The sequence below is a fragment of the Equus caballus genome, chromosome 11 (assembly GCF_041296265.1).
Source record: "Equus caballus isolate H_3958 breed thoroughbred chromosome 11, TB-T2T, whole genome shotgun sequence".
Taxonomy (NCBI): domain Eukaryota; kingdom Metazoa; phylum Chordata; class Mammalia; order Perissodactyla; family Equidae; genus Equus; species Equus caballus.
The window spans coordinates 9,238,517-9,248,178 of record NC_091694.1 but is presented as its reverse complement, the minus strand read 5'-3'; the positions used below and the strand labels follow the sequence as shown (position 1 = coordinate 9,248,178).

At 51.4% G+C, this 9,662-nt stretch overlaps 1 protein-coding gene across 1 annotated transcript; it reads left to right on the top strand.

The window, feature by feature from the left end:
• The first annotated feature begins 1,868 nt into the window (after positions 1–1,868).
• On the top strand, positions 1,869–8,019 carry SOX9 (SRY-box transcription factor 9). The gene is made up of 3 exons (XM_023652130.2): positions 1,869–3,411; positions 4,343–4,596; positions 5,186–8,019. The coding sequence occupies exons 1-3, from the start codon at positions 2,981–2,983 to the stop codon at positions 6,028–6,030; spliced, it is 1,530 nt and encodes a 509-aa protein (XP_023507898.1). The 5' UTR covers positions 1,869–2,980; the 3' UTR covers positions 6,031–8,019.
• The last annotated feature ends 1,643 nt before the right edge of the window (positions 8,020–9,662 follow it).

Genomic DNA, 9,662 nt, shown 5'->3' with positions numbered 1-9,662 from the left:
AGGGGTGGGGGAGTTGGGACCGGGAGGCCCCTGCAGAAATGTAGGACTGCGCCACCGGCTAATCGACGGTGCCCACGCATCAGACTTGACCTGGTCCTGGCACGCCGAGCAAAGGGCAACGCTTGGCACCTGGGAGATGGGGGTCCTTTCTCGTGGTCTCCGTCTCCCCGTTCTGTGCAGAATAGAAACGTTAGGCATTTCAAACGTTCTCTTTTTTCGCCCGGTCCCCTAGAGACACACACCTCCCAAGTTCCCCTAACTGGGCTGCACAGAGATGGATCCGCACAGGAGGGAATACCGCGTAGGAATTCCTATAGAGAGAAATCTCAGCAGCAGAGCAGTCCTGGCTGAGTGAAACACGCTCTCCCCCAGCACCACCATCAAAGTTTTTCTGCAGTGTCTGTGTTAGACAGTTTCTGGGCTTTTGGCGCCCCCTCCGGATTCAGCTGAAAATTGCAGTCCATTTTTTAAGTCTACTGATTGTTTATCGTTGTTTTCAAAAAGATACAATACAAAATGCTTGCATCAAACGAACAGAAAATGTATAAAGCACCGTAGCTTATGATTTAAAAATGTCATATACTACGTATCTCGGGTTACATAATTATATTAAAATATATTTATATATGTACGCATTTATCTTGACAAATATTTAGTGAAATATTCCAAAACATCTTAAGGTCACAGTCGTCTTCACTGCCTTTCCGTCAGTAAACATGGGAATTCCAATAAAATGCAACTAAATGCAGACGCCCTAGTTAAAACTTTTGCCCTAAGTTTTGGTCTCTGAGTCTCGTCCCAGGTCATGTGTCTTCCAATCACAGTTATACTCACAAATGTCCCCTCCCGAGGACACAGAAATCAGTCCACACTACACGGGACTTTTTCCTCCCAAGAAAGGATAAAGCTGTTCTTACGCTTTCCGAGCGTATTCGCGGAGCCATGACTACAAGGCTATTGTATGAGGTCTCTAACTCATAAACAAGCTGTAGGGTACTAAGACAATCACTGTGAGATACATTCGTTTAAAAAGTAAATGCTGTTTAACAGGGTTGTAACTTACTACCTTTCGAAGAGTTCCATTTCCCCTAAAAAAATGTCTTAGGAATAAACTTCTTAGGAATAAAACGAGACTTTTAAAAATTCTTCAAGGAAAACATTCTTTTAAATCTTCTAATAGTGACCGCACTTTGCAAATTAGAAATAAACAAGTCTTTGATAGGATGCGGGCCGATTTACAATAACAGTAATAGAATTCGAGGCGAACGTCTGCGAAAGCCAGAAAAGGGGAGTTTAAAATTTAAGAGTTTTCCGCAGTTGTGCGTTTGTTTGTGATTCTGAAGACATGAAACCCGCAGGCGACTAAGATTTTTCTTCTCTCCCAGAACAGATACCTCACAAGGCTCTAAGCAGTTCGTGTAAACACAAAGGTTGTGCGCAAATCACACTTGAAATACATCAGAGACACCCCCACCCCCTCCCCCAGAACTCCCAACTGTCTGCGAGTCAGAAAAGGACCCGATCAAACTCAGGACGACAGGCGCTTCACCTCTCCAGGTATTTTGTAGAGGAGGGCGAAAGCAGGCAAGGAGCACGACTCCGCCAAAGTTCTGTGTTTTGTCTGCGGTGGTGCCCATTGGTTTGGCCTTTTACAAACCAAGTGGCCGGCCTCAGCCTCGCGGTCGGGACTGCCACATTCGCAAAGTGCGATCTCTCAAAGCCGGAGCAGGCTGCAGCCTCTTTCCAGCGGCAACTCTGCTGACGTTCTGACTCGGCGGGGAGGTGAAGAGCAGAACGCGAAAGCAGTTGCCCTGTCACTGAGGAGCGTGGCGGGGTGGGGGCTCGGGGCACTGGAGAAAGACTTGTCAGAGTTCAAGGTCGGTGTGGCGCGGGACGGCTCCTGCTAGCGCGGGGCCGCGGCGTCACGGCCGCCGCCGCCAGCCTTCGCGGGGACTTAGCTTGGTTTTCATTGATTCCCTTTGCAAGAGCGCAGCAGAATCCCGACCAGCCGCACCAGCCCCGGCGAACCAGAGCATGTTAATCTATTTATATGGATTATTACAGAGGAGCAGCGGGCGTTGAGTCACCAAAACATTTGCTTCAAAAGACCATTTCTAAGCACTTTCGGAGGAGGCAGGCTCCAGACGCGTAAACTGGGCTACGCACTAACGAGCGACGGCTTTTCCAATACTGCAAACTCCAGCTAAGTCTCCGGTACCGCGGAGAAAGCAGTGGAAAGAACTGCTCGGGAGTGGGAGTAGATCCTAGTCTAGACACACACACACACGCACACACACACGCAAAGATTCCCGCGGAGACGGCACCAAAATTCTGACATTACGAGAGTACGGCAAACTTACACACTTGGACGTCCCGGCTCCCCCGCCTTCCCCGCAGCACCCCCCACCCCCACCCGTCCAGCGGCGGCGCTCCCCTCCCAGCTCCTCCCCTCCCCTCTCGTCACCCAGCCCTGCGCCACCATCCTCCTCCCCCCGAAATCGGATCCAATCAGCTGCCTGCCAGACCCTGAAATGCCGTGCTGTGATTGGCTGGACGTCTCTAAGGTGAGGGGGAGTATTTATTAAAGAGCCGCTGGGCTGGAGTTGGAGAGCGGAGAGCGGAGCTTGAAACTGACTGGAAACTTCAGTGGCGCCGCGACTTGCCAGGTTCACCCCCAGGAACTTTTCGTTGCAGGAGGAGAAGAGAAGGGGTGCAAGCGCCCCCGCTTTTGCTCTCTTTCTTCCCCTCCTCCTCCCCCTCTCCAATTCGACTTCCCCCACTGGGAGCGAGCAGCTGCGAGCTGGCCACCCCGCGCCCTCCTAAGTGCTCGCCGCCGCAGCCGGGTGACGCGCCAGGCTCCCCGGGAGCCGCTCGCTCCGCGACCGGGCAGCCGAGGGGAGAGGAGCCCGCGCCTCGAGTCCCCGAGCCGCCGCGGCTTCTCGCCTTTCCCGGCCACCCGCCCCCTGCCCCGGGCCCGCGTATGAATCTCCTGGACCCCTTCATGAAGATGACCGACGAGCAGGAGAAGGGCCTGTCCGGTGCTCCCAGCCCCACCATGTCCGAGGACTCGGCGGGCTCGCCCTGCCCTTCGGGCTCCGGCTCCGACACCGAGAACACGCGGCCCCAGGAGAACACGTTCCCCAAGGGCGAGCCGGACCTGAAGAAGGAGAGCGAGGAGGACAAGTTCCCAGTGTGCATCCGCGAGGCCGTCAGCCAGGTGCTCAAGGGCTACGACTGGACGCTGGTACCCATGCCGGTGCGCGTCAACGGCTCAAGCAAGAACAAGCCTCACGTCAAGCGGCCCATGAACGCCTTCATGGTGTGGGCGCAGGCGGCGCGCAGGAAGCTCGCCGACCAGTACCCGCACCTGCACAACGCCGAGCTCAGCAAGACGCTGGGCAAGCTCTGGAGGTAGGGCCTGCGCGACAGGGTGGGCTCCGCGGCGGCGGGGTTGCTGGCCGGGACAGTCTCTCCGCGCCCCGCCTCCCAGCAGGAGGGAGTTGCCGGTCCCGGAGCAGGCTGGGTGGGGCGGGGGGTAGTGGGGACGAGGTGTAACTTGGCTCAGAGTTTGACAAAGTTCTTGGATTGTTCTCCGGGAAAGTGGGGGCCGGTGGGGGGAGAGATAGCGAGAGGGTAGGAGAAGACTTATAGGAGATACAGTGGGAGGGGGGGTGCCAGCCGGATCGACCTCCCGTCGCTGTGAAGTTCAATCTCAAGTGGGGGGCTGGGGTGGGAAGTGAAGTTTGCCTCTCTCTCCCTGGAACTGCGCTCTCTCGTGCAGCCCCATACCCGAGGAGATGGGATGGAGGGTGGGGATGGGGGGGGAGAAACTGAGGCCAGAGGACCCCCTAGCAGGAGTGAGGGTGGGGGTGAGGGAAGGAGGAAGGCTACTGGAAATAGGTGGGCGCAATGGGGCAGGGGGAGGGGGGAGGCAGGAGGAGCTCCTTGCAGATTAAGTGGTTTTCTGGAAAGATTTTAAAGGGTGTTGTGGGCGGTGGGGCTATACTCCAGTAGCAAAGGCATTTAGAGCGGGAGCAGCGGAGAGCTATTTTCATCTCCAGGATTTCCAAAATAGAAGGGAAGGGGAGAGGGCGGGGCGGAGAGTGACCGCTCAGGTCGTACTGAAAGAACCGAGATTTTTTTTTTTTTTTTACTTTATTTATTTATTTATTTTAAGTTTTGAGCTGCGGCAGTGGCTAGAAAGCAGGGAGGAGGGTGGAAGGTGGTTGTGTGCGAAGAAGCCAAGTGGTCGGGGTCACCTCCCCCTCCCACCGGCCTGACAGCTCAGCCGGTTTCACAGACCCACTCTCTCTTTCTCTCCGCGCCCCCCGCCCGCCCCCAGACTGCTGAACGAGAGCGAGAAGCGGCCTTTCGTGGAGGAGGCGGAGCGGCTGCGCGTGCAGCACAAGAAGGACCACCCGGACTACAAGTACCAGCCGCGGCGGAGGAAGTCGGTGAAGAACGGCCAGGCGGAGGCCGAGGAGGCCACGGAGCAGACACACATCTCCCCCAACGCCATCTTCAAGGCGCTGCAGGCCGACTCGCCGCACTCCTCCTCTGGCATGAGCGAGGTGCACTCCCCCGGCGAGCACTCGGGTGAGTCCCCCCACGGAGCCCAGGCCGAGCCATCCCCCGCCGGCCCACCCGAGCCAGGCCACCGCGGCGTGCCTGACACACCCCCAGGCCTCCACCTTGTAGGCTCAGCTTAGGGACTTTGCGTTCCCTGGGGAGGGAAACACTACTCCCTACGCCTAATCCCCTCCCCTCCTGCCCAGGGCCCCACGCAGCCCCTGAGTGCCCACACACCCCCAAACTCAATCCCTGAATCCTAGCAGATTAACTTTTATTGCGAGGTAAAATGCCGTTACAGCTTTACAGGGCTTCTCCCTTCTTCTCTTTGCTCCCCCACCCCAAAAGCACACACAGGGCTCTTCTACAAGTAGCAATTTTGTCTTCCGGACCCTCGGGGCCTCAGACCCTCCCCTGATAAAAGGAGACTGCCTAGTGTGTACCGGCGGGTTAATCATTCCGCGGTTTATCTCGGGCGCAGCGCGCCTCCAGCGCGGATCTGGGGCCTTCGGGCACTTTCGCAGGGAGGGAGGGTCCCAGGAGGGTTTGTAAGTCGAGGGCCTTTGCACAGCCCTTGTTGATTTTCCTGTGCTTCTTCCTCTTTTATTGCCTGCAGGGCAATCCCAGGGCCCGCCGACGCCACCCACCACCCCCAAAACCGACGTGCAGCCGGGCAAGGCTGACCTGAAGCGAGAGGGGCGCCCCCTGCCAGAGGGGGGCAGACAGCCCCCCATCGACTTCCGCGACGTGGACATCGGCGAGCTGAGCAGCGACGTCATCTCCAACATCGAGACCTTCGACGTCAACGAATTTGACCAGTACCTGCCTCCCAATGGCCACCCGGGGGTGCCGGCCACGCACGGCCAGGTCACCTACACGGGCAGCTATGGCATCAGCAGCACAGCGGCGACCCCCGCGGGCGCGGGCCACGTGTGGATGTCCAAGCAGCAGGCGCCGCCGCCGCCCCCGCAGCAGCCCCCGCAGGCCCCGCAGGCCCCGCAGGCGCCCCCGCAGCAGCAGCAGGCGCCGCAGCCCCAGCCGCAGGCGCCCCCGCAGCAGCAGCAGGCGCACACGCTGACCACGCTGAGCAGCGAGCCGGGCCAGTCCCAGCGAACGCACATCAAGACGGAGCAGCTGAGCCCCAGCCACTACAGCGAGCAGCAGCAGCACTCGCCGCAGCAGATCGCGTACAGCCCCTTCAACCTCCCGCACTACAGCCCCTCCTACCCGCCCATCACCCGCTCGCAGTACGACTACACAGACCACCAGAACTCCGGCTCCTACTACAGCCACGCGGCGGGCCAGGGCTCCGGCCTCTACTCCACCTTCACCTACATGAACCCCGCGCAGCGGCCCATGTACACCCCCATTGCCGACACCTCCGGGGTCCCTTCCATCCCGCAGACCCACAGCCCCCAGCACTGGGAACAGCCCGTCTACACACAGCTCACCAGACCTTGAGAAGACCGTAGACAAAGGGCGACGATGGCCGTGATGATCATAAAAATAACCGAAGAAAGAAACAACCAGCCAGAATTTCCTTTGGACATTTTTTTTCGTATTCCTTAAAGACATTTAAGCTAAAGGCAACTCGTACCGAATTCCAAGACAGCAACATTCGCTATCCAAACGCATTACCACCTTGTTGCGAATCAGTGGCCAGGCCACTCTTGGCGAGATGGACCAGCAGCATCGGCAAAAAACTGGACTTGAAAACCTTCTTCAGAGCAAGCGTGGAGGATGATGGAGAACCGTGTGACCAATTTGCTCAATCTCTCTGCCTGTTTGGACTTTGTAATTATTTTTTAGCAGTAATTAAAGAAAAGAGTCCTCTGTGAGGAATATTCTCTATTTTAAATATTTTTAGTATGTACTGTGTATGATTCATTACCATTTTGAGGGGATTTATACATATTTTTAGATAAAAAAATTAAATGCTCTTATTTTTCCAACAGCTAAACTACTTAGTTGAACAGTGTGCCCTAGCTTTTCTTGCAACCAGAGTATTTTTGTACAGATTTGCTTTCTCTTACAAAACAAAAAACAAAAAAAAAGTGTGTGTGTTGTATTAACCTAAAAAAAAGCACAGATTTGTGTTATGTGATCAGTTTGGGGGGTTAGCTTTTGCTTAATTCCTCAGGCATTCTGATTCAAGGAGGAGCTGCCTTAGAAAGAAAAGTAAAGGCCTTATTTCGCAACTATGGAAGTCAAAATAGTCTAGAGAAGCATTTGGTAAGCTTTATCATATATATATTTTTTAAACAAGAGAAAAACACCTTGAACCTTAAAACCATGCTGCTGGAAAATACTTGTGCTCTCTTTTAGTGTATTTCCTCCTGCATTTGCGTGTTCGCTGCAATCTTAAGAAAGCAGCAAAAGGCAAGCAAAGGAGAAGAGACGTGTTTTGAGAATGTTTCAGCAGCCAATAGGTGCCCCAGCACACTGCCCCCTGGTTGCCTGCCTGGGCCCCATGTGGGACACAGATGCTAGAGTCCTCTCACTTACACTGTCACCTGTGCCTCTCTGAACACCAGCAGTCAACCTTCAAGACATTCCACGTGCTAAAATTATTTATTTTGCAAGGAGAGGTTTTAAGTAAAGAAAAAAATTCCTTTTTTTTTTTTTCCTCTAATTTACCTTCTTTAAAATAGGTTGTTGGAGCCTTCCTCAAAGGGTATGGTCATCTGTTAAATTATGTTCTTAACTGTAACCAGTTTTTTTTTTTATTTATCTCTTTAATCTTTTTTTTTTATTATTAAAAGCAAGTTTCTTTGGATTCCTTGTCCTAGATTTGTATAAACACCTTTTTGTCTGTCCTTTTTTTGTTTTTGTTGAAAACAAACTGGAAGCTTATTTCTTTTTTGTACAAATGAGAGGTTGCAAATGTAGTGTGTCACTGAGTCATCTGCAGTGTTTTCTGCCACAGATCTTTGGGCTGCCTAAATTGTGTGTGTGTGTGTTGTGACACAAAACAACGCAAGCCTGTGTCATCAATATTCCCCTGCATATTCTCCAGGGAGGGAGGAAGGGGGAGGGAATCAGCCCACTGACAGACCTTAGTTCTTAATTACTTCTGTGGCTGGAGAGTTTGAGGGTTGCTTTTTAAAAAAGACAGCAAACTTTTTTTTTTATTTAAAAAAAAGATATATTAACAGTTTTAGAAGTCAGTAGAATAAAATCTTAAAGCACTCTTATAATATGGCATCTTTCAATTTCTGTATAAAAGCAGATCTTTAAAAAAAAATATTTCTGTAACTTAAGAAACCTGGCATTTAAGTCATATTTTGTCTTTAGGTAAGGTTTGGTTTGTGTTTGTGTTTTGTTTGTTTCGCTCGCTTCCCTCCAAACCTTCTGTTCTCTCTGTGAAACTTACCTTTCCTTTTTTTCTTTCCTTCTTTTTTTTTTGTATATTGTTGTTTACAATAAATATACGTTGCATTAAAAAGAAAACGGCCTATGGACTTATTCACCCTGTTCTCCTGTTAAAAGGACGATTTGAAGTGTTGGGCACAAAGGAGATTGTTACCTGCTGATCACTGTGTTTTCATTTTTTATGTACATTTTTGGCAATCTTAAAATAGGCACTGAGGAAAAGACTGTGTGTCCCCCAAAAATCAAAGCAGAAAAATCTTGAAAAGTGCCACCCCATTTGATCACATAGAGAATTACATCTCAGCAGTTGCCGTCTCCGGTGAAATGTTTGTTGTGGTTCTAACACCCGCATGCTTCAGGGCAAAAGCTGTTGCCCTGTGGACTTCAGAAGGGAACGCTAGCCCTGAAATCAGTAGCTTGTCAAGTAGACAGAATGCCAAAGGGGGCGACTTGGTTTCTGAATATAATAGAGGAAACACTCTGTTGTCGTCAACACATACCAAAAAATAGGTGTCCATTTAAAACGCAAAAAAAGCCAAAGTAAAACGGGATCCGAAGAGGACCAGAGGGAAGTCAGTCCTATTAACCCATTGGAAGGAGTTTCCCTTCTTTTTCTGTTCCCTCCAGTTTAACTCATTCTGAGAAGATGCAAAGCCATCACAGAAGTAATAAGACCTAATCCTGTTTTCCTTGGCCTCAGTTACATGGGGAGTTTCCAGGATCAGAGAACTGTTCAGGTCATTTTTCATTAAACAGATGAAATCACTCCTCCCCCCCCCCACCCCCACACAGAGACACCCCACCCCCCAGCTGACTGGGGAAGTGTCTTTAAGGAGGCAAGTCTCCTCTCTCACCTCAAGCTGGTTTGACTACTGCGCCCCTGTCTCTGAGTCTTAACCTGCGTCCAAACTCTCTGGTATTACCTCACATTGTCTGTTTTTGCTTATTGGATTCCTGGCTTGCGTCCCATGCCAGGATCATGGCAACCAGGAAAATGGTAGTTATCAAATCGAGGCAACTTTAGTACCTGGCCTCCTCTGCAAATTCCTTCTACAAACATTGATTGAGCGCCTGTGATCTGCCGAGTGCTGTGCAAATCCTCCCCCAACCCCGGCCCCCTAGACATCAGATTCTGTTCCTTGTTTATGCCATAGCGTCCCATTCACTTAGGCCCCGAGTTTATCTTCCACTCTTAAAAAAAATCTCAATTTTTTTTCTCCTTGCCAACACTCACAAAGTCCTTTTTAAAAGTCTCCGCGTTTTTCACTAATTCTTGTCCACCCTTATTTGCCCAAATCCTTTGTGTATTAAAATCAACAGATACCACCCTATCAGGATCACCCCTTTCCCTATCAAATCTATAGTTTGCTCGATGGTTCTCTCTTCTCCTAGAAATATTCTTTTTTCCTCAATATGTGACTTTGACAGACCTTCTTAGAGCCAGAAAGTTCTGTTCAGATATAAACTTGCTAGGTCGCCTAGGGCGAGTTGCTTATTTTCCTGTGCCTCAGTTTCCCCTTTGGTTGAGAACGTTTATAATCCCTCTGTCATGTAACAGGATTGTTAATAGAGCAGTTTTAGCAAGGAGCAGTGGGAATTGACTGCATCCAGATGCCCTGTACAGGATTCCCACAGGGAACACATGCCTCTGAATCCGCTCACCCCGTCCTCCAGCTCTCGTCAAAGCCCGATATCACCAGATTAGAAAATATTTTAGAGGA

Coding starts and splice junctions, on each gene's coding strand:
- SOX9 (XM_023652130.2), top strand. CDS start 2,981: ATGAATCTCCTGGACCCCTTCATGAAGATGACCGACGAGCAGGAGAAG. Junction 3,412..4,342: donor ACGCTGGGCAAGCTCTGGAG/GTAGGGCCTGCG, acceptor GCCCGCCCCCAG/ACTGCTGAACGAGAGCGAGA. Junction 4,597..5,185: donor CTCCCCCGGCGAGCACTCGG/GTGAGTCCCCCC, acceptor TATTGCCTGCAG/GGCAATCCCAGGGCCCGCCG.